The sequence below is a fragment of the Cheilinus undulatus genome, linkage group 13 (genome assembly GCF_018320785.1).
Source record: "Cheilinus undulatus linkage group 13, ASM1832078v1, whole genome shotgun sequence".
Taxonomy (NCBI): domain Eukaryota; kingdom Metazoa; phylum Chordata; class Actinopteri; order Labriformes; family Labridae; genus Cheilinus; species Cheilinus undulatus.
In genome coordinates this window covers 19,731,289-19,756,331 of record NC_054877.1, presented here as the reverse complement: position 1 = coordinate 19,756,331, position 25,043 = coordinate 19,731,289, and the positions used below count along the sequence as shown (strand labels likewise).

The 25,043-nt window shown below is 37.4% G+C and overlaps 2 protein-coding genes across 2 annotated transcripts; one reads left to right on the top strand and one right to left on the bottom strand.

Annotated features, from left to right (window-relative positions):
• Nucleotides 1-3,051: 3,051 nt before the first annotated feature.
• stam (signal transducing adaptor molecule (SH3 domain and ITAM motif) 1) lies at nucleotides 3,052-17,186 on the bottom strand. The gene is made up of 14 exons (XM_041803154.1): nucleotides 16,816-17,186; nucleotides 12,689-12,773; nucleotides 12,434-12,509; nucleotides 12,141-12,236; nucleotides 11,856-12,002; nucleotides 11,454-11,544; nucleotides 11,079-11,274; nucleotides 10,758-10,852; nucleotides 9,708-9,796; nucleotides 8,646-8,733; nucleotides 8,427-8,481; nucleotides 8,151-8,304; nucleotides 7,572-7,693; nucleotides 3,052-6,651 (listed from the first exon to the last, which is right to left on the bottom strand). Exons 1-14 carry the CDS (start codon nucleotides 16,853-16,855, stop codon nucleotides 6,420-6,422), a joined length of 1,566 nt encoding a protein of 521 aa, XP_041659088.1. The 5' UTR covers nucleotides 16,856-17,186; the 3' UTR covers nucleotides 3,052-6,419.
• Nucleotides 17,187-22,375: 5,189 nt separating this feature from the next.
• bag1 (BCL2 associated athanogene 1) lies at nucleotides 22,376-25,013 on the top strand. Its single transcript, XM_041803663.1, has 7 exons — nucleotides 22,376-22,480; nucleotides 23,001-23,129; nucleotides 23,219-23,301; nucleotides 23,381-23,494; nucleotides 23,596-23,703; nucleotides 23,791-23,853; nucleotides 23,933-25,013. The coding sequence occupies exons 1-7, from the start codon at nucleotides 22,444-22,446 to the stop codon at nucleotides 24,020-24,022; spliced, it is 624 nt and encodes a 207-aa protein (XP_041659597.1). The 5' UTR covers nucleotides 22,376-22,443; the 3' UTR covers nucleotides 24,023-25,013.
• Nucleotides 25,014-25,043: the final 30 nt, after the last annotated feature.

Below are 25,043 nucleotides of genomic sequence, written 5' to 3'. Positions count from 1 at the left end.
ATTATTTATGAAAAGAGTGTCACAACTTCAGTGCTGTGACGTGTTTGCCTGCTTCCTGATTCCTTTTTTGTTACACTTAAATGTTTTGGATCGTTGAACTTTGAACAAATTTTAATTTAAACAAAGATAATTTAAGTAAATACAAAATGCAGTTTTTAAATGACGATTTCATTCATTGAGGCGAAAAAGTGACATGTGAAAAAGTAAATGCACCCCTAAACCTAACAATTGGTTGGTGGCACAATCTAGATGTTGTTGTTGTGTGACCTCCCGGATGAGTCGTTGACGCACTCTTGGAGCAATTTGGTAGGCCAGCCACTCCAGGGAAGGTTGACCAACGCTCCAAGTTTTCTCCATTTGTGGGTAATGACTCTCAGCGGAATCCCAAAGCCTTGGAAATGGCTTTGTCACTCTTCCCAGACTGATAGATGACTTTATTTCTCGTCTGTTCTTGAATTTCACAACATCACATCATGATGTGTTGCTCTTTTAGATCTTCTATCGTTCTTCACTTTGTCAGACATGTTCTAAGTGATTTTTTGATTCAACAGGTCTGGCAGTAATCAGGCCTGGGTGTGGTCAGTGAAGTTGAACTCAGCTTTCTGAAAATGCGGTAAATCAGTTGATTTATGATTTAGCAAGAGGAGGCAATTACTTGTTCACATATAGCCAGGAAGGTTTAGATGGCTTTGTTCCCTTAGTGAATGAAACCATCAATTAAAAACTGCCTTTTGCATTTAGTTATCTTTTTCTAACATTAAAATAGTTTTGCTGATCTGAAACATTAAAGTGTGACAAATATGCAAAAAAAAGAAAAAGAAATCAGGAGGGGGCAAATAGTTTTTCATAGCACTGTGCTTCAATTTGTGTCAGATGCCTTTCAACAGTTGCTTACAGCATTTGTTTAAGAAGTGCTGAGGTTCTAATGTCAAAGGCCCAACATTCTGGTTCATCATTGTTTGACTTTCACTGCAAATAGCTGTATTTTTTAGTCATTCTCATATTATGACATTGCCCTTGTCGGTTTAGTTTCTCAGTGTCTTCAGGTCTCATGTACACTGGTGTCATCTAGTGGCTGGGTAGAGGACAACTTCTCCAGAAAATGCTGGTGTCACATCTCTAGTATTTCTACACAACATACAAATTCACAGATGGAGTAAAAGCTCACTCTGAATTGATGCCTGTGGGTTAAACTGATGCAGTTTAACAGAACAGTAATGGAATAAATCCTCCATTCACAAACTTCTGTTCAAGTTTGGTTCTGTCGGTCTAAAGAAATGTTTATTCAACTGATTATAGGGTAAGCTTTATAACAGAAATGTCTCCATATAATGAAATAAGGATAAACTATACCTAAAAACAAAAGCTTTAAATGTTATCACAGGTTTTATGGACTCCTGTTTGAAAAACCAAAAACCAAAAACAGAATATTCTAAACTTCATAAGGGCCAAATTCACTGCCAAAGCTTCAAAGCTCTAATGGTCTTAGCTCAAACTAATGATCTGATCTTTTAGTCCCTTAAAAGGCATCCAGACCCTTCAGGTCCTCTGGGATGGGTTTCCTAACTGTTCCTTGAATCAGAACCAAATAGGGTGAGGTAGCTTTTGGCTTCTGCACCTCACTTGTGCTGACAATGACACATTGCCAGAGATCTCGGGGCTTTTTACAGTACTTTTGTCAGCACCTTTAAAGCAGGTTTAGAGGTGGTTAGGTCGCACCCCATGTATGTGGGTAGCCTGGGTTCAAGTCCAGCCTGTGGCTTCTGCACAGCGATGTTCTTAATGTTTTGAATGTCTTGCTTTTGGCTCTGTAAAGCCCTTTAAATTGCTGTATGTATGAATGGTGCTCTATAAATAAAGTTGCCTTGCCACGCTGTAGCATTAAATGCTTTCTTTTGAGTTGGGTGTGCAAATAAACAATCAAAAGTGACGGTAATGGAGCATCCCATTTGATCTGAAAAGCTGGAAATCTTGAGATGCCGGGTGGATACACCATCCTGAACATGCCCTAAAGAGGGAATTCCGCCTCGAAGACTCACACCAACTTCAGTCTCTTCAGTTATCAGCCCATAACTGGGAAAGAGGTCCACTTGGGTTTGATGTCATTCCCCGCTCAGACATGTGATTTCTGAGGTAAATGGAGTTAAATGTATATAAACTTGAATCATGCCTCTGTAGGTTTGATGAACACTGGAACAGATAAAAAGCAAATAAGTCCTGATTAAGCATTGCAGTACTTTGATTCAGATGCTGCAAACCTCTGATGAAGGGGGAAAACAACACTCCAAATCAACATCTAAATATGGAAGAATGTGCACCTGCTGAGCCTTGATAAATTTACATCAGTGAGAACCTGGAAAAAGCATATGTACGTATAAAGATCTGTTATCTTCAATAATGTAAGCTGTTCTAACTAAAATATAAAAAATACTGTTTGCATGCTGCCACACAGGTCAAAGCTTTAGAAAAATGTTTAAGGATCTTAAAAGGCATGAAATTAGATATTTGAAACAATAACATCCAGCAAATTTCAAATATACCCTTTATATATTGCTCAGTAAGGACTTTCTAGGAAAAAAAGAATGAATTCAGAATTCCTTTGGGTTTGTCGTTCTCAGCTCTGAGTTCACATTAACAGGATGGATCTTTATTAGGCCTATAGATGTGTCAGAGGCTCATTTTGTTTGCATGAATCCCTCCCTATTGAACCAAGCCCTGCCACCTACAGGGGGTAGAAAGTCAGCCCCGCCAACTCAGTAACGCTATTTGTACAGGCATAATGTTGTATTTTCTTTGCAAAATACAATTCAAAGAGAACCGACACACTTTCATAACCAAAGCGCACACTTGGGCCTATGACCCTTGAAAAAATAGCAATTGAATGAGCAGTTCTACAAACAGGTGCTATCACACTGAGGGAGGGGAGAAGGAGGGGAAGCGTGGTGCCAGAAGAGTTTTGCTTTGGTCTGGGAGGCTGGTGCTCAAGTGTGGCAATGCGTAATGAATCCAGAAAGAGCTCCAAAAAAACAGAAAACAGCACCTTTGATAATATTCTGTACATTTGGCCTGGTTTTATTGTGAATATCAATTAATAAGTATGGTTAAAAGAATACATACAAACAGCAGGGTACACAATTAGACAGAACCTTTACAATAATGATGTTGGTTTAAAACTTAAAAACAGGCAGCATCTCAATCCTGTGCAATTAAGTTACATTGGGGCTGCGCTCCATTACTGTGGTGCAAAAAGATGTCACATTGGTAAAATGTGTGATGATTAACTGGCTCCTGGCTCCCTGGTCCCAGAATAGCTGCTACTATTTATATGTTTCATATTTTCAGCCCTCATCTATCCAAAAGATCAACAGTTCTCATTCTAAAATTAAGTCAAAGGCTGCAAAAAAAGGATTTCTCACCTTAGAATAAACTTTGTTAATGTTTAAATCCAGTTCTGGAGAATACAATGGCCTTTGTCTTTAAAGTCCCAGGTGCATTTTTAAAGTTTTAGGATGTTCTACAAACTCAATGTGGCACAGGGATGATAAGGAGTAGCACATTCCAAACACTGACTTTTAGAAGAAATTGAAAGGACACAAATTTACAGTCAGCTCCACGAACCAATTTGTCCTGCAATTGGATCATCTAGTGTCTCAAACTCCTCATTCCTTCATGTAGCATCAATCAGTATAATAAAATAACATAAATAAATTTCCTGTTTCATCAACTTTTTGCAATGTGCAATCAATATCTATAAACATGTCCTTCCCTTAAAATTTCAACAGGTAGTATGTGGTTAGATTTACGATATGAGAAGAGTACTGAAACATTTGATCTTGAATGTGTCATGAACTGAAAGCTTGGAGAGATTTTGGAAGAAGGTTGCTTCAAATCCTGACTACTTATCCAGAAACCTTGCTTCAGATCTGCTTCAGGGAGGATTTGTTGTAGTGTTAGCTCTGAGAGAGGAACGGATTTGAAATGCACATGGGTAGGTTGGATCAATTTTTCACATTACCATTGACCCTACAGTACAATAAGCATGTATCAAACACAGAGAGAGGAGTCCATGTTCTCATGTGAGCTTTTTAAATATACAACTTAGTCAGGCAGAATTTCACATATTCTGCTTTTCTCGGAATACATACATCCTGCACTGCTTCTCCATTTAAAATAGCATAACAATAATCAAAAACATAAATTAAATGCACTACAAAAAACATTGTATTCAATTTTCAACACTGACTAAAGAGATGCTTTAAAGACACTGGGGTTTTTCACAGAGTTCCCCCCTTTCGTAGCCGAGTGCATGGTGCGAGTGTGTTAGTACAGCCCGTAAATGGAGACGGAGCTCATTTTGGAGAGGAAAACACTGCAGCATGAAATTAGGAGTCAATTATTATTAAAATATGCAAGGAAAAATTACATTTTTCTTTTTCTTGTTTTTTTCTTTTCCACTTTGTTCTCTTTGGCGTTTACACCGGGCTCAAACAACGACTGCAGAGTTCACCTTTTAAAGAACCCCCAGAGCTGTACTAACACACGGCCCCACTCATGAGGTCATCCTGTGGCTACACTACTAGTTCATTACAGTATATACAAGAGTCATGTGCATGCTGTAACTCCTCTTGTTCACTTTCCCTCTAAAATAAAACAAAGTGGCTTCAGTTTTCAGTACTTCTAAAAGTTGACAACATATACAGAATGTAGCCTAACGCTTCAGCATCACAAAAAGTCCTTTTTTAATACAAAAAAGAAATAAAAATGTTAATTTATGACCCTTTTTGTGAGACGTGATTAGCACTGTAGTTGCTTTAAGAGGGTGAGAAGGCGGTGGCTTGTTGTGGAGTTCAACTCGTGTTAGTGTGCCAGTGAGAGTTTAGTAAAAAAAAAACTGCTGAGGACGTGGACCAACTAGAACATCTGTGTTTGTGTGCTGCTGTACACCTGCCTATAGTGTCTGGTTTTAAACTGGATCACAGTTACTGCACAAATGCTTTGTTTTAGGGTTGATGTGGCTACCCCTACAGCTTACAATTTACTAACACCTTATTAAACAGATCTGTAATTATGAAAACAATTTCTTTGAAATGTTTCTAAAAGGAATTTTGTCACCAGCTTACAATTAGCATGTTTACATATATAGCAAAGAGTCAGGGTATACCTCGTTTTTGTTTATGTTTTTTTTAGACTCAATGGAATTATGCACAATTATCGTTGTACTTGTGTACAATGACAATAAAGATTCTGATTAGAGTTATAGCTTAATTAGGCAATTTAACTGGACCACTGTTCTTATTCCAGTATACATGTATAGAGAGACAATGTTTTTGATGGGACCTCGTCTGCCGTTGCCACAACAGGTGGCAATTTCTCCCCTTTCAGCTACTTATACCATACCAAACCGTAGTCAAACTAGACCACCTCATGGAAACACAGCTTCATTCACTCCTGCTACACTTAGCATTTCTGCTGTTTGATTTCTGGGTCAAAGCCCAGCCAAAGACTATAGAGCATGTGCAGAACGCCTAGTCCAAGCATACAACCTCCAACCCCATCATCTAGATATATTGGTCCAACTTTGAGAAATTTGATTTTGCACAATTCTAGTCAGATTAACAGCTGTGTATGCATTTGAAAAGTCAAGTTTTACAGGGTCTATCCCAATAATTTTAAATTGAAATGGGAGTGTAAAAAAAAGCATCAAGTCAGAGGTCAATACCCTAAAATATAATCAGTTTGAATTTTGGGAGCTCCAATAATCATTGACAAAGGAATAAATCTTAACTTGCTTTTAATAAGGGCTTGTGTTTTGAAGAAATTTCTCTGGAAATGGACAAAAGAAACTATTCATACCAAATGATCATCTTCCTTCAATGATTTCCTTTTTTAATTACAGACCCATTAAATAATGTATTACAACATATTTTATAAGTCCAATCACACTAAAGCTGGAATCAGTGTCAGGTCTTGTACTTAAAAAGACAATTCATTAATTGCCATCAGATTTAGATTGAGAAGTGATCCATTTTAAACGATGACCAAAAAGTGCAATTACAAACTTTTGCATGTTTTAAGATCTGGTTAAGATTTAAGTAAGAAAAACAGGGAGAAAATACTGCATTATAATTAATTAATAAATAAATATAGTCCTAAAAGAGTATTTTCAGAGCTTATGGTGCTTTGTGGAAGATGCTTAAACTGTCATGCTCACTTCTTAACCTGGACTGAGAGTGTAACTGTTTTTTTATGAATTTAAGGGCACTAAATTTTAAGTAAGACCTCTCCATTTATATTTCTTTCATCCTTCTTATGATAAACACATTATAAAACGACAGTTAAAGAAATGATCTACCACTGTTTGATAAGGTCTGGCGCATGTACGTGTGTAGGAGTGAGGATTACAGTGAGCTTGGTAGACCCTATAGCAAGGCTTTCTCCGAGTAGGGGGCCTGCGAGGCGTCTGAGGAAGGTGCTATGCTGGGCCCAGAGGGGGTGCTGTAGTTTGGTGTCTGCGTCATGCCTGCGGGAGTGGTGCCTGGGGTGGGGCCAGGGGCACTGGCTGGGTTCTGGTAGGACTGTACCTCTGCTGGGGCCATGCTGCCTGGAGCTGCTGTGTAGACTGGCGGCTGGCCCATGTACATATGAACATCACTGTGGAAAGGAAGATTCATTATGTAGAGCATGTAGGAAGTTTTCAAAGTCAGTTTCACAAGAAAATTGGCTTTCAAATTCAAATATCTCTAATGAAATGAGCAACAGCTGGCTGCTCATGATGGGAGTAGATGCTGATGGGTGCTGTTATGTTTATGTCAGTAAAAGTCAGTACTTTCTACAAATGTCAGCATTTTAAAGACAAGCAACAGCAGAAATTATGCAGTTTCAGTGTTAACCTAATAAACATTGTTTCTGTTGCAGCAGTACAGTGCTTACTTTGATGTGACTGTGTCAGTAAAACAAATGAGTTCTATATTCAGCATACTATATAGTACATTTGTAACACAACAGCTGAATATGCAAAAGGTGCATTTTATGTTTTTACTGGACATGTAATTTACACTTTTGCATATGCCCCCTTGTGTTTCTTTGTGTTTGTTACTTGCATCTTTCTTGCATGTATTCTGTGCATGGGCATAACACCAAATTTTCTCCCTGGGGATTAATACTAAACTTTTGATTGAGATTTTTTAGCTTTGGGTCAGCATTAACAGCAAAACAATCAGAGCAGATAAAACAAGGTATCATAAAATTATGCTTGAATATATTCAAACCATGCAGATTGTAGTTAAAAAAAGCCTCTTCTTTCTTGTGTAGCATATAAAAGGTTGGTTTAATTTGTGGTTAGCAGAAGTTTTTCTAAAGAGTTTCAAAAAGTTAAACACAGCCTACATAATGACACCCAACTTTTAAGAATGAGAAAAGCGATAAACAAGAAACCAGCCTACTGATACCCAGCTATTTTACATCAGCTGTGGGTATTATTCCTCTGTCTATGGGCACAAAATGCTTTTTTTCAGCTTATAATGTGTCTATTTGCATCATAATACAAATCCAACCTAGTATCTGGGACTCACCTAGGAGCTGGCTGACCAGGTATGGGTGCTCCAGCTGGAAGCTGCTCCATGGGAACTGTGTAACCCTGCACTGCAGGGCCACTCATAGCGTAAGAACCTGATGCAGGCTGTCCTGGGTACACCTAGGGTACAAAAAACACAAGGACACAAGCCATATTGAGAGTTGATGAGGAAGTAAAACTGTGGTAAGATTAATGGATATTCAAAGAATTACTTGTCATATATGTAAACATGTTTTCTAGACATAAAGGATACCTTTGTTCATTTACAAAGTTAAGAGATACTGGTCGAGGTATAACATGTTACAACAGCTTGTTTGTCATTAGACCTAGTAAGAAAAGTCCCTTAGTGATTCATGGTGAATTCAGAAGCCTTTCTATGAACAGTTTCTACCCCTGTGCTTTCACCAGTTCCTCAGCTAGTAGAAGATAGCATATCTAACTATATTCTTTCAGGAAATACATCGATATAATATTTAAAACCTTCTCTTGTAATCGCAGACAGATCAACTTTTATGCTTGTTGAAAGAAACAGTTTCAATGTCTGCCCCTAGAAGGCTACAGATCTTTGTTAATGTACCTGTTGTGCTGCACTGGCTGGCTGCTGCATGTAGTACTGTTGGCTCTGCAGCTTGGCATACATGGCGTAGACTGGATCTTCATTCATTAGCTTAGCATACAAAGACAGAGCTTCCATCACCTTAACGTTCAGCTCTGACAGCTCTGAATGCTTCCTGGTGATTCAAAAAACGACAACAATCGTTAGACTACATTAATTCTCTATGAACATTTCCTTCATTATAAAAGTATTTATCTTAAAAAGTCAGCAAAGAAATGATCAAATCTGCCCATGTACCTGTCTATATCCTCCAGCTTCTGGTCAATGAGGGGTCCCATTTGATTGCAGGCACCTAAATCCAAAACACATTAATTATTGATTTAATCTACAGTGAAATATAATCTGCTCTAATCAGAACAAGCCATTACAGAATGGCTCCTGTACTCTTGACACTGGATTTTGTCCCACTCACATCAGCTTACTGTATCGCAAGATAAAAAAAAAAAGTTGGATCACCTTCCAACTGTAGTAACTCAACAGTGTCGGACTGGTTGTCTGTGGGGTCTGCACTCTGGATCATCTGCAGCAGCTGGTCCATTTTGTCCTAAAGGATTAGAAAAAAGTTCTGTGATTAACCTTTCTAGATTCATGTGAACAGGTCAGTTCAGCCTTTGTTCCTTGAGATTAGTATAAAACAGCCATTATGATCATGAAAGATAGGCAAGCAATAGAAGCTTTATAGTTAATCTATCGTCTCCAAATAGGAACTAAATAAAGCACTCACGCCCTCTAATTTGTGTGTGGGTAATTTATAAAACGAAGCATACTTGCTGCTATCAATTATTTTTTCATATCCAATTTCATGAGCCCCACACTGCTCCATATACTATCAAAGCTACAGATGAAATATAATGTCCCAAATGATCAAACACACCAAATATGAGAAAACAGTAAGATAAGGGAAGTAACAGGAGATATAGCATTTATGTCACTGGGTGCCAATGATGAAGTGATATTATCAGACTTAATTTGCATATTTACACAGTTGGCCATTCTTTTCTGGTGGTTCTTTCTGAATTTGTTGCAGCAGCTGGGTAATTCAAGGGATGATAATGTTACTGAGTTCTTCATACATCCTGATAACATGCTTTTCTCTGAATTTGTAAAATATGACTTTGTCCAGATCCCTAGGTCTGTTGAACTGAGTTTGTAGTCTCTGCAAACATCTTATCAACCAGTGCAGACCTGCAACAGCCGCATCAAAGTTGCATGTATTCTGACCTGACTGTTCAGACTGAAAATGCCAGATTCCATGTGATTTTTACTGTTCAAACTGACATGAAAAACAAAATCCAATCAGAGTAGGAGTGATAACGTCAGATTGAAGTTTTTTTGCCTGCTGTGAACACAGTGGATGTTCTGTTTTAACGTCACAAGAGACAAATTCTTAAAAACAGCTATCAACAAAAAACTCCTAACTCCTTCTAGAAACATTTAGTAATTGTTGTATATGCATTTATACAAATATGGGCTCTTAATAGTGAGGTTAAGTAAGCCCTTTCAAGTACTTAAACTTACCTCGTCTATAAACACTGGCTCCTGTTCAGGCTCTATAGTCTCCACCTGGATATCCTCGCTGAACTGCACTGTCTTCTTCTCTGTTTTCACTGTAGATTTCCAAGTAAGCAACAGTAGCAAAACAACACAAAAAAGCAATTACATGCAGATATTCTATCAGTGATGGGCAGAAAATAGCTGAAAAAAGGGTGAAAGAGTTGCAAAATAATGGTAATTCACACAAGCAGCACAAGTATTAAGAGAGATGACACACTTGCAAAAATGATCATGCAAAAGAATATAATGAGGAGGTACATGTGGAGGTACATTGAGAGACAGCAAGCAGACATTCTGATGTAATCAGGGATTGAATCAATTTAATGCCAGGCTATCAACCTTTACTCCCCTGGGTTCAAAAATCATCTTTATGCATGCAAACTACACTAAACAAGCATTACATTCTTAACACTTATACCAACCATTATGTAAATTCCTTTCAGAACAGTGGTATGTTTTACGATATGGTGCCTGAACTCTCTTTGACACCTATGGCAGGGTAATGTAGATGATAAAAGTTTGGCGTTGCAAAAGATAATAGTTTTGCTGCCACACATTAAACGAATGAAATGGGAAGAGCATGCATCAAGATACCAGACAAAGCAAAGAATGCAAATGTAGCAAATGAACAACTGATTTACAGGTCAGCAACTACGAAAGAGAAATAAATATGGCAGACACTCAAAGTTTTTCTCACAGTGTCTCATATTGATAAGCACTTTAAAGTTCTCTCAAGAGGAAATATGTTCAATATGCCATCAGTGCAACTCTTAAATGACTTACCAGAAATACTGACAGTGTTGCTCTAACTGCCTGTGATAATAGCCCACTGATAATTTGCTGCCTGTGCATTCGCGGTATTAGCGTCGGTGTGTTTCTGGTATTGTTCTTCCAGCTGTGTGTAAGTGTTAAAGTATTTCCCTCCCTATGATCAATAAAGCAATATTGCTAATGGACTTGCTGGGCTATCAAAAACGACATTAGTGTGTGTGCTGTGTATGTGTGTGTACTTACTCATCTCAGGCTCTGCAGTGAGGTCAGCTGTGACGAAGTTGGATGGAAACAGCCCTATTCCCTGGTATGTTTCTCCTTTCCACCAGTTTGGATCACTAAAATAAAAAAGGAAGAGAAAAGGAAAAATTAAGATTTGTTTACATTAAACTCTGATATTAAAAATGCATCCACTCAGTCAAAGATAAAATTAGCTTTTTCTATCAAATTGTAATAATGTGATCAAGGCCCTTAAGGTAGCACTAGGACAGCATTACTTTTTCTTTTACCAATTATTAGACAAATCCCATGAGACTCGCTTTTTGTCTGTTTTCAGAAATTCACCTGTCGTCTAGGATTGTGATGATTTCTCCAGACTTAAAGGTGAGTTCGTTGTCCTCAGCAGCCTCAAAGTCGTAGATGGCACGGACTTTCCTGCCATCTGACTTATGTGAGGAAAGGAGGCTGGAGGTACTTGGGTAAAGGCTTGACAGGGAGGTCTGTGGCTGCTGGCGCTGCTCCTTCAGTGATAACTCAATAGCTGAAACAAGAAAGACATATTTAAAATCAAGAGTTTACCCTATTTGTTGCCTTTGAATACAACTGAACATTGTCAATGCATACAGCCAACGGAAACTGTGATTTATGCCATGCAGGTAAAAAAAATATAATGTGCAAGTCTCTAAAATATGGTTTAAAGATGATTGAAAGATCCATTACCCTTAGCCAGATCCTCTTCTTCTTTTTTATTTGTGGAGGTGGAGGGATCCTTCGCCACTAAAGCAGGGCTTGCTTTTGCTTGCTCTGCAGCCTGTGGAAAAAGGGTCATCACATGTTTAGTTGAATTAAAAATAATAAGATTAAAATAATCTGTCTGGAACCATATGTTTCAGCAAAACCACCACAAATTTTCAATTACATTATATTCTTCTTATGTAATAATATTGGGGTACTTGCTCTGATAAGGTTTTATTAACTTGGATAAAAGAAAGATACAAGCATGGAATATGTGAAGCACAGAAGAAGTAACTTGGCCAGAATCGAAATAGCTGCCTAAACACAATATTACCCTGAGTGTCTGAAAGCTGATGTCAAATACTCTGTATTGCACCCTAAACCTACCTGGGACCCAACAGCTGGGAAAGTGACACCCTGCTCCCGTAGATTCTTGATCATAGCTGAGATCAGACTAAGCTGGGGGTCATTACGGAAGTCCTCTGCCCACTCCACCATCAGTGCTTTCAGCTTCTCACACACTTTAGGGTGGCCCTGGAGATAATAATAACACAGCACATCATGAGAACAAGGAAAATGGGGGCAGCATAACCTAATTTCAAGTTATAGAGAATAATAAATGGGTTTCATTTCGACTGAACACTCCCAGAAAGTATATATTACAGCACCTACCTTATTTAAGACATTACTGACTTCACTTGCAAACTCTCTGGAGCAAACTTCCAGGTGGAATATCTTCCCACAGTTTGAGACACAGGCACCAAGGAGCTGTGAGAACAATGGTATAAAAATACAGGAGATCCACAGCTTAATCCACAGCAGCATTACAGATTAAAAGCAGGTGCACAACAAGCTCAGATTTCAGTGAAAGCTTATCTTGTAGTAGATGTAAAAAAAAAAAAAAAACCTCTGTCAACCAAACAAACACATTAATAAAAACCTTGTTTGTGTTTTTTTTTACTTACAGTCAGTGCCTGCATGGCCACATGGGGGTCCTTGTGGTTCACTCTTCTCATTATAGATCGGAGACATTCTTTTGGCCTGTAACAGAATGATAGGGAGTCAAAAGTTTTGAAGATTTACAGCTAAGAAAACATCTCCTTGAACTGTGTGTCCCTGGGTTCTATTACCAACCCCGGGATGTGTATTTTACAACTGAAAGACCTTGAAGTGCACTAATGCATTTGTGTGTGAGGTTAGGAAGGAGACAGTTAACTAACCCAGTGCGTGACTGTCCTATCTTATCACATATGTCCAGAATGAGGCCCCAGTCCTCAGCTGTGTTCATCTCACTGGTCGCTTTCTCTGCAGGAAAGGACATCAACCAATGTAAGAAAAAAGATGACAGAATGAAAGACTTGCTATTCAGAGACATCGCAGAGGTGAGGATCAGAAGAGCAGATGCTAACATGAGAAATTAAATAGTTTCTGTAAATAGGAACCAAAATCCCTCTGATTTATGTGCGTGAGACCTTCTGTCCATCATAGTGAGCTTTTAAATCTGTGTAAACACTGAGTATATTTACAACTCATACAAACAGAGATACAGACAAGAGAACACAACCCCCATACAGTTCAAAGACCCTGCAGTAAATACCAATTTAATGAATCTCATAATGTTTAGTTAGGTTTAGACCACTGGAGGTAACAACATTTCAAAAACTTGTGTTTTAAAATGATACAATCTCTTATTTTGATTATCACTGATAGTGTGGAAAGGTACCTTTAGCTTAAGAAGGTTAGCCTACATAGAAAAGAAATGAATGAATCCTTAAAAAGTTGCCGGTTAAAATCCTGTGCACTGTCAAAATTGCACTAATAGGGCTGCAATGTTTGACATTCTTTAGACATGCAGGACTGCAATTTTTGGTAGTTACAGTTATAGAATATTGGATGCCTTGGATCTCTGTTTTTCTCACTGTGGTGTTGGAACAGGTTTCTATCTACACTGTTTTAGTTTTACTAGTATCCGATACATACAGTAAACACACTTGTACTTTTAAGTTAAGTAAAGTTTAAGGATGAACAAAGTAATAGACATCAGCTGACAGTTGTAAATTTTGGCAGAAATGTTTATATCTAAATAATTTTTAAAGCTAATATCATGCCAAAAATATGGTGCGTCCTTAAATTTGGGTACTAGGGGTGCACCGATGCATCAGTTCAACATCAGTACATAAGTCAATATCTTATCAGCCCTATTGACAAACATGGACCATCAGCAAATAATGTGGCATGAAAAGACACCAGAAGCCATTGTTCTCCAGTTTTTTCCAATTAATTTAAAGGCTAGTCCCCATTATACCTAACTGCTGAATTTAAAAAAAGAGATTTTTCAGGCCAGAAGAAGTCACTGTGATCTGTTCTCATGGTCAAACACATTGAAAATGTTGGCATAGAAAAGCTGTTTCACCAAAAGAAGTGATGAAAAGACATCTGTGTCAGTATCGACCCTAATTTTCACAACCGATGCCTCTATAATTCTAACAGCATGTTTTTGATCAAACCTGGCATTTCATTGGCATCAAACCCCTAGTTACAAGCAGCAACAATGCTAGAGACATCATGGATACAATGACACACAGAGACGAAGCCAGGCTTAACATGACCACCTATGCTGATAAACACCTGTCAATCCACATATGTTCATTATGGGCTTTAACAAATTGGCACTTACTGGTAGTTTTCTGAACTGTATTGTACTGTACAACAGAGTATCCTGATAGCTTTTTAAAAACTGTCAGTACCAGTTGTTTAAAAACGATTTAGAGTACAAAACTTTAAACCAGTACATCTAGATCAAAAGACAGGTGCATTGGAGAGGAATGAGTCAATTAAAATTGCAGACTGATTTCTGCACACTGCCTACATTGCACAAAAAAACTGGCAGGGCTTAAATGCTGTTAATGTTTTTGTGCAATTTAGACAGTGCACATTATTGTGTGCCCTGGATTTCTTTTTTGTTGCTGTGGTACTAAAAAAGTGTCAACAGGGTCTGATTCTTATCCGTATCATATTCAACTTTAACATTCAGGTACTGTGACAACTCTATTTCATAAGAACATTGTAAACATAGCATTTTATTGCGCATTCAAACACCTACATACAGTGCTGAGAAAAATATTTGCCCCTTTCCTGATTTCTCTCTTTTTTTGCATATTTGTCACATTTTAATGTTTCAGATCATTAGAGAAATCAATTGCTAAACAAAGGCCCATGTAAAAACATAATGCATTTGGTAAATGATGATTTCATGTATTAAGGGAAATAAGCCATCCAAACCAACCTGACCATATGTGAAACAGTAATTACCCCCTAAACCTAAAGATTGGTTGTGTTGGCCAGTCTAGATATTGTTCAAGGCTCTTGTAACCTCCTGGATAAGTTGTTGATGCGCTCTTCAAGTACTATCTTAATTGTCTACAGCCCCTTGTGATCCCTGAGGACTGCTCAGCTTCACCTCATCATCCCAAAAACCAGATGAAAACCCTGAGGTGATGTAGACTTTTCTGTGGTGGCTCCTAAATTGTGGAATGAATAACCTCTGGAAATCAAACCTCTCCTACTTTACTGATTTGTAAATTGCGTCTCAAAAAACAAATTTTTATTCTATGGTTTTTAATTCAACATTAAAGATGTGTGATCGCTGTCCTTGTGTGTATTTTATTTTCTTAATCCTAATGCTTTTATGGCTTTTGTTTTTATGTTTTTTAGTAAGCATTTTTCATTCCTTTTATTGTTTTTATTGTGTTCTTACGTGCTTTAATATCTTCCTCTTAATGTTTTTATTTCTGCTATGTTTGTGTTCTATTTCTGTGTTTTTACTGTGCAGCACTTTGGTACTTAAATGTTTTTAGAATGAGCCGTATAAATAAGTAGATTGGATTGGTAACTTGCTAGGCTGGCCACTCCTGGGAAGGCTTATCACTGTCCCAAGTTTTCTACATTTGTAAATAATGGCTCTCACTGTGATTTGCTTGTCCAAAAGCCTTATGGATTTGTTACCCTTTCCAGAATGCTAGATTTTTAAGCTGTTCTTGAATTTCTTAAGAATGCAGCATGATGTGTTGTTTAGTGAGACCTTTTAACCTACTTCACTTTGTCAGATGGGTTCAATTTAACTGATTTCTTGAGTCAACAGGTCTGGAATTAATCAGACCTGGGTGTGGCTAATGAAAATGAATGGAGCTTTCTAGGAAATGTGCTTTATATCACAGTCAATTCATGATTTAACAAGGGGGTGGTAATTACTTTTTTCACAGTGAGCCAGGTAGGTGTTGATGCCTTTTTTCCTTTTATAAATGAAATCATCATTTAAAAACCATATTTTGTATTTCTTCTGGTTATTTTCCTCTAATATTAAAACATGTTTGATGACCAGAAAAAACACTGATGTGTGACAGCATTAAAAAAATATGACAACAGGCAGGTGACAAATACTTTTCACAGCTCTAAACAAGCAAGAAGAACATTGGTGAAATCAGGGAATCACTAAGAAAAAAACCAACCTATAAATGACTACCTTTGATAATGAACACCTGCCAATCCACACATACCCATCATAAGCTTACCTAACTAGGGTTTGCTGCTGATTTTAAAAGGTTTTTTTTTTAGATCTGTACTTAACTATTAGGTTCCTGTGCACACTGTAGACCTCTATCATACTGTAACATGCAAATAAAGCGGTTAACCACTCGATACACCAAAGACAGGAAAAGAAACACAGAGTGAGTTCATGGTTTCGTGTTGCAATGTTTCCTCTTTCGTTAGCACCGACAGTGGGATATTAGGCTCATCATATTGGTCTACAAAGATACGATGTGTTACAGTAAGGCGATGATGAGACAGATGGCTAGCGAGCTAACGTCACTCTAATTATCGAGTGACAACATCGGTGTACCAGTGAACCTCACAGGGTGGTCGAATTTACGGAAAATATTACTAAAAAATAATCGTACTACGAACTTTTCAGATATCTACTTCTGTAAACATTTTCAGGTGTACATCACCGCATCGCCAAACTGTTACTCGCTGCCTGCTAACGTAAATCTACACGTTAAACAAGCTAACGATAACTTAGCCAACTGTGCTCTGTGGCTAACTGAACGAACCACAACAAACCAAATCAATCCATCCATTTGTAATAATATCAGACTACATCTTTGTGGTATATCTAACCAAAAATGAATGGGTGCTAGAAAACAACCATATTACACTATCTATTTTAACTAGAGGTCTACAAGCTAACGTTACAGCGGCAGACAGACTGAGAACACAAACAAAGCTGAGTGATAAAAGCTACTTTAGCTAGCATGCTAGAAAATAGCCCCCAGTTCTGACTACTCACCAACATCTTGGTCAAATGGATTGGTCGTGAACAGAGGCATTGCTGGCGTATTGACAACAACAAATATCGCCTTCCCCTGTTATTTTCTTTCCCTCGTTACCTTATTTCATGCAATAAAAATGCATAGTAACGACAACTTCATGAATGTCAAACGTAACTGTTAGCAGGCTGACTCTGTTCTACACAGTCACTGCTTCAACAGACGGAGTCTAGCGAGGCATTCTGGGTAATGGTAGCAGGCAGTCGCGTGTGGAATAAACTACTATAATCAACTGTTATTTCAAATTCACAGTCACACAGCTGTTAATGCCTTGTCTCTAAGCGTATAACAGAGAAAACGAAACGTTGGCTACAAAATGCCCTTGCCGTAAAAAAATAACATGTCATCGTCAGGTGATGGTGGTCACGTGACGTAATATCATCTTGTCCACAAAACAGTTTCTTTTCCAGCTGTGATCATCCAGAAACCATGTAGTTTAGACTCCGTATCTTCCTTTTTCTATAGTTCATATGAACATTTTTAACTTTTTTTTTAACTGTTTATTTAAATTTGACTCCTCCCTGTTACCCAGTGCAAACCATTATTGACAAGAATAGTAGTGATTTTTCTACAGTGTATTTTTTAAGTTTGTAAACCAGACGTGTAAACCAGATGAGATGATAAAGACTACTATAATTTCACAGTGAGTGAAATTGGTTTAATGATCTGGAACATTTTTGTGTGAAAAAATATGCAAAATAAATAAATAAATAGAATAAAATCAGGAGTCAGAAAGGGGTGGCTTTATCACTGCGCTGTATGTGTTCTTATATGTTCACTTCTGCTAACATTTCACACAGTTTTTCCCCTGAAAGATGTATGTTATTATGACTACAAGAGTAACAAATGTCTCTGTTATAAAGTTAATTATTTCATTTTACTGTGAGGGCATATGGGATTTTTTGATGTCAATTGTAAATGAATAATGTTAAATACGATTAAATAATTGAATGCAAGGGTGGAAAAGTTGCCCACTAGATATTGCAGACAAATCAAGTTAAAGTGCATAAGCTTTGATGAAATTTTACTTAAGTACAATTTTAAGTGCCAGTCCATGGTAAATAGAAGTACTTTATTTGAAATGGAACCCAAAGTACCAGGGTACACACAGAAAAACGGGGTCAAATTTAATACTTTCTCATACCTCTGTAAGACCCTTTTCATGCATTTAAGACCCTATTGCATCTTCAGTTGTTGACCAGTTAGAATAGCTATGCAGTTTTGTATATGCTTTGTGCTGATTGCAGGATAACATTTTGTGGAAAAATGGAAAAGAAAATACCGGTAGTTTAAACTCAGTCGGGGGTCCGTTCGATTTGTTCATTTTCCTTAGGAAGGTTCCTAACTGAGTGAAACGACCCAGAAGCATTTTAGTGTCGGCCATGATAAAGGCCGTTTGAATTCTTCAACTGAAAAGGAAAGGAGCTTTATTATTTCTTTATTATCTACTTTAGCCTAGTAAACATTGGACCATCCTTTACCAAAGGAGAGATGAAAAGATGACCCACAATGCTTTGCGTAAACTTCATTTAAAGTGACGCACCTATTGACCGTTCATCAGAACAAGTGAATAATTGCACTGTAACTTAACTGGCCCCGATTTAAACCGTAAAATTCAGTCAAACGTATGAAATATGTGATAAACGGAAGGCAGTGGGGATGAACAGAGAAATATGACGGACATGATAGCTTTGTCATTCAACTTACGATAACATTCATTTCTTCTTATTTCCATTTCATTTTAATTTTTTTCAGTATTTTAAACTGTATTTGTTTTGCTATTTTGAAATATTAAAGTAAATGTGATAAGTTTGTAAACCACAACCAATTAAAGCGATAAAGTCGGCATGTTGCCATTTGTGAATATCATCACAATTACGCAGGGAAGATGCGGTTTATAGAGCTTTTCACATAACGAGCTGAAAGGAAGACGGAACCAGAGTAGACTGTAATAAAATTACCAGAGACGAGAAAATTAAAAAAAAATGGATAGGCAGGGAATAAACAATCTAATATCGTTGTGAAATAAAAGGACTTGAACATTATTCATATAGTCGTACTGACTTAGAAGAAAGTTCAGATTAAGAGAAATGTTTCTGCTGTTCTGGATGTTTACAGTCAAAGTTCCTCTTCCTGAAGAGACTTTGGCATACAAAAATCTTAATGAGCTCATATCTCTGACGTTTTAGCGTTTCATTCACAGCACATAACAACACAGAAAACGCACCGAGTGGTAGTTGCGAATTTTGTAGTCCATCAACGTTACAGATCATAAATGATCATAAATGATATGATCATAACTATTGTCAAAAGAGCAGAAATATAAAACCAAAGCTCCAAAATGAGGCATGGTGAAACGATGTGTCTGGAGAACTGCAGGTGTGAAGCGGGGCTGGTTTTAGTCATTTGGAGGCCCAGGGCAAAGACCAATATTAGGCCCCTCCCCCTTTAACTAAAGAATGAAAAATAAGTGGAAAAACAATGAGAAAGTATCTCTTTTATGTTAATAAATCCACAGAACTCCAGTAAATGCCCCAGTTTGAGATATAAATACTCAAAGAGCCAAACATAATTCATCATTTTCTTTGAAAAGCATCTCATAGCTCAAACTCAGCACATGCTAATACACTCAGATCTCAATACTGGATAAAATTAAAGAATTAGAGAGGGTTGTTAAAAACAACCAATGTGCCCTCGACTATCCCATCATAACAAAAGAATTACAAGATAAACTCAAAGCCATTAAAAATGGTAAGGCTTGTGGTAAAGACAGTATAAGCTTGGAAATGTTAAAACACAGTAATGCCAAACTTCATTTTGCTTTGCTGAAGCTCTTTAACTTGGTGCTTGCTAGTGGACAATTCCCTGTGACTTGGGATGAAGGTCTTGTTTGTCCTATTTAAAAAATGGGGATAAAAATGGGGACAAACACGACCCCTGTAATTACAGAGGAATCTGTGTTAACAGTAACTTCAGCAAACTATTCTGTAGCATCTTGAACTCCAGGATACTGTCATACCTTATTGGGCATGATGTCCTGTCTAAAAGCCAAATTGGCTTCTTACCCAACCATCAGACCTCTGACCATATCTATACCTTACACACCCTGATCCAAAATCACATTCATAAACAAAAACAAGGAAAATATTTGCCTGTTTTGTAAATCTCAAAAAGGCATTTGACACAATTTGGCACAATGGTCTGTTCTATCAACTTATTCAGTGTGGGACTGGAGGCAAAGTATATGACCTAATTAGATCTAAATACTCCAACAACAAATGCTATGTAAAACTGGGAAATAAAAGAACAGAATTCTTTAAACAAGAAAGAGGAGTACATCAGGGATGTAACTTATCCCCTACCCTTTTCAACATCTATATTAACAATCTTGCCACTGCTTTAGAACAGTCATGGAGCCCCGGATTAAACCTTCAAGGCAAAGAAATCAAATTTCTCATGTATGCAGATGACCTGGTTCTGCTGCCTCCAACAGAACATGGACTTCAGCAGAATCTCTCACTGTTAGAGAGGTTCTGTCAAGATTGGTCCCTCGACATTAATTTACAAAAAACAAAAATCATGATATTTCAGAAAAAGGCCAGATCCCAAAAATCAAAACATAATTTTACAATCAGAGGAAGCACACTTCAGCATACAATGGAGTATAATTACCTGGGCATAGTCATCAGTGCATCAGGGATATTTGAAAAAGCTATAAGCTCTTTCACTGATAAAGCACGAAGAGCCTACTACGGCATTAAAACATCTCTAAATAAACTTAATCCCCCAGTTAAAATTTGGCTAAAATTGTTCAGTAATGTTATTACTCCTATTCTTATATATGTGAAGTGTGGGGCCCTGTCCTAAAACAGTGGCAAACATCCTGGGACTTAACTCCAACAGAAAAATGTCATCTCCAGTTCTGTAAAGAGACCCTGCACAAGCTGATCCTGAATCATACCATCACCTGGCCTTTCTGAGCAACAGCCTCTTCCCAGAGACTGACCCCCTTAAAAATATTAAAGAAAATTATCAGCTAAAGGACCAAATGCTACAAAATCTCTCCAAAACACAAATTAAAATTATTGACAAAGAAAACAAATCTAAATACATTAAATATTGGGAAAATAATATAAAATCCTACAATAAATTAGAATGTTATTGTCTACTGAGAAGAGAGTACTCTTTAGCTGATTATCTTGTGCATGTGAGAAACCTCAAACAAAGGAAAATTTTAATAATGCACAGACTCATCGACCATAAATTAGAAATTGAAACAGGTCATCATAAAGACTGGAAACCTAGAGACCAAAGAATTTGTAAACATTGTGATTTGGGAAGACTGTGTCTTGCAGAAGAGCCTAAACATATACACCTAGCTGCACGTTTTGTTTCTGAATGTCACCAGATTAGAGATAGTAATAAGTTTTATAATAGTCAATAACCAATAATCAATAACTTTGTAGTTTTTTTTTGGTAAATATTTTATTATTATCAGTAGTGTTATTGTGATTGCCGTTATTATTATTATTTGTTTTGTTTTGTTTATGTACTCTGCTTTGGCAACAAAGCTTTTAACCATTCATGCCATTAAAGCATATTTTGAACAGTTTGAACAACAGGTGGTGTTGGGCCAAAGACTGGTTTCTCCAAAATGACCACTTTTCAGGGAACGAAAAAATTGATCTATTGGCATATGTTAGGCTATTGCTTTAAAATTAGTTCAAACCACTGGCAGATGTAATGGGTGACCAATAGCACTGATTTATAAAAATAAATGGAAATCGCAAAAAATGTTTAGCCTGATGTCAGTGACAAATGAAATAAATATATGCTCATTATCAGTGACAGATTGCTTCTTATAATACTATACAGACATTTGTATCCCATCAACCTCATAATTATCCACTAATTCACAGTTTAGTATGATTTCAACTTCAGATTAACTGATCTGTTGTCTGCCTTACATTCTCGGGTTATATTGTGGCTCTCGCTGAAGTATTTTTTAGACAGTGTGGCTCTTTGGTAAAATGAGGTTGAGTACCACTGGTCTACAACCTGCTTCCATCTGCTGAAAGTCCCTGGACATTACACAGACTACAGTGTTTTTAATAGAGACCTCATTGCTGCTATTGGGACTGTTGAGACTGGTTTTGGACTGATGTGAGCAGAATACGCGTGTGTCATTGTCCCAAAGTTCAAAATAGTCAAATGCGCTATCCATTGCGCCAAGAGCCAGATGAGATATGTCATCCGTAACATTTCGAACTCATATCAACTTGAATAACGTGCCTATTACATTTTTTTTATTACATTTTTTTCTGCAACTATGGCGAACAGTCAGGATTATGAAAATAATGGTGTTGAAAGCAAAAAGGATGTGTAAACACAATATTGTTTGACTGTTTATTACATGAAATCGTTTTCGCTTTTGTCGCTCGCTGGAACAGTTGATTCATGTAAAGATGTATTCATAAAAGAAAATTTGTGAAGAAGTGCTTCCTGTTTATCCCGGAAGTGGTTCGCAGCTGACAACTGTTAGCCTGCTGTGTGATTCATGTAGTGATAAAAGTACGCTATAAAACAAAATGTCAGAGCAAAAGATGACAGTGACAGTTGCATACGGTAATTGGGTTTTTAAAATCTATTGTTAGTAAAATATTAAGAGCAAATTGACAGCCAATGAAATATTTCTTACTTCCCATCGAACGTCGCTCGTAGTTAATGGTTAGCTTCTGAGGCCATGTTAGCTCTTAGCGAATATGTAGCGACTAAGTCTGGGAGCTAGCTTCAACTTGGGTTACTTTTATATTAAAGCTTACACGTGCAGTGTGAAAATCTTAGGGTTAACTTCTTCAGATGTAGTCCCTTTGTTTTGATTTATCTATGCTCCCTTTTCCTAAATCGTCAGCTTTTATTTAAGGTATTATTTTTTCCTCAAAAGTTTAGACCTTCCCTACCGTAATATTCATGGTATACATGGGTATGATCGTGTTTTGTTGATGGATTCAAACTAATGGTTTAGAGAAGAAGGTTGAATAGAATCAGCGCATCATTTACTACCAAGTCATCCATATTGTCCTCTCATTATGTGGGATGTGCTTAGTATCGGTGATGCATTTGTGATTTCTTTCCTCTATTCCAGGATCTACAAAGCACAGCATTACATTACCAGCTGAAGATGATGGCAAGAGTCCAACAGTCAAAGACTTGGCAGATGCTCTCACACAAGCAACTGGAGTACCTCAAACATCACAGAAACTGATTTTCAAAGGTAGGCAGCAGATGTTTGATGTGTTTCACAGCCAAGTAAAACTCGCTAAGTCTGAATCTAACATTACCTGATTCATCCTGACATTCTAGGGAAATCCCTGAAGGACATGGAGGAGAGCCTGACCAGCTATGGAGTAAAAGAAGGTTGCAAGCTTATGATGATTGGAAAGCGGGTAAAGCCACATTTGATGAGTAATATTTCTAACGTTTGAATAAAAATGTTGAGAGATACTAACGATACTCTACAAACAGAACAGCCCAGAGGAAGAAGCTGAACTTAAGAAGCTGAAAGACATTGAGAAGTCAGTGGAACAGACGGCCAAAAAACTGGAGAAGGTTGACGGGGAGTTGACTGGACTCAAAAATGTTTGTAACCTGTGACTAACTGTGTGGTCAGATTTGTTCTCCAACATGTTGTTCTAATATGTGCTCACATGCTTTGACTGTCATCTGTTTATCACCCACAGGGTTTCCTGGCCAAAGACCTCCAGGCTGAAGCGTTGGGTAAACTTGACCACAGAGTGAAAATAGCTGCAGAACAGTTCATGAAGATCCTGGAGCAGATTGATGCAATGGTGACCTATTCTGGCTCTGTTGTTTATTTTTTGAGTTTGTTTATGCTTTGAAATCTCACCATGAATTGTTACTTTTTTTCTTACCAGAGTCTTCCTGAAAATTTCAATGACTGCAGAATGAAGAAAAAGGGGCTTGTAAAGACAGTGCAGGTAAACACTTTTCCAGCTACACTAAACCAAATTAATATATTGATTAATTTTATTAAGTGTGATTTTTGTCGATCAACAGGATTTTCTGGCCCAGTGTGACAAGATTGAAGCTTGTATATCAGACCACCTATCAAAGATCCAGTCGAAAAACCTTGCATTGGCAGAGTAGAGAGGAGATACTATGTGATAATCATTGCTCTGTGAGCAAAAATGCAAATGTACAGAAAATATGGAGCAGCTCCTTGTCTATTTATTGTTGCTGTGGTGTGTATGCAAGAGCTCTCATTCCAGATGTTGATGCCAGAAAAATCTCTGATACTTTGGTTAAAATGAAGACTGAAATTAAGGTGTTTTTTTTTTTAACCACAGTTGCACTGTGAAAGTATCAGAAGTGTGATGCCCTAAAAGAGAACAAATTCATGATCATAAAACTGCCACAGTCCAATGATTAGTAGAAATATCCATAATGATGTCAGTAAACTGGTTCCAGTTTATCAGCTAATACCTCACAAAATGTACAATGTAAGACAAAATGTGTTGTCTTGTCATTGTGGTATTCCAACTGTTGATGGCAGTTTCTACACTCATGGCCAAAAGTATGTGGACACCAACAGCTAGTTTGTTGCCATCACAGTTTCTGTTTGAGTTTTTAATTGCAGATTTCAGACACCTTGCTGCTGAGAAAATAAGTGATTGTTGATGTTGCTCTAACAATGGGAAATAAGGGGGAACTTGAACTCCTTGACCCAGCTCAGCCCAAATCTTTATAATTGGGCTAGCATCCAGTGAGAAAAAAACTGATATCAAAGTGTGCTTCTCATTGGACATTGTCCTGTTATAACTAGGAGGTTATTCCAGGTTCTTTCTTGAAGGCATGTTATTAGGATGCATGTAATTAACTGAATGGCATCAGGAAAATCTGAAACAAATCATTACATGGAACCCATGCCCAAAGCATATGTGCCCTAGAAGTACACAATGCTGTTCATATTCTTTTGGTCATCTTGTGTATTTATTTGTTTGCCTCCTCTTGTTTGACCTAGCAATTGATCATCATGTAACTTTGAAAATACTGTGCACTGTGGAATGGATAATACTTTTAACCAACACTGACATATCTGTTTGGATTTGTTTTAAAATAAAATATTTTTGAAAATTTGGATAGTTTGTGCTTTATCTGAGAAGACATT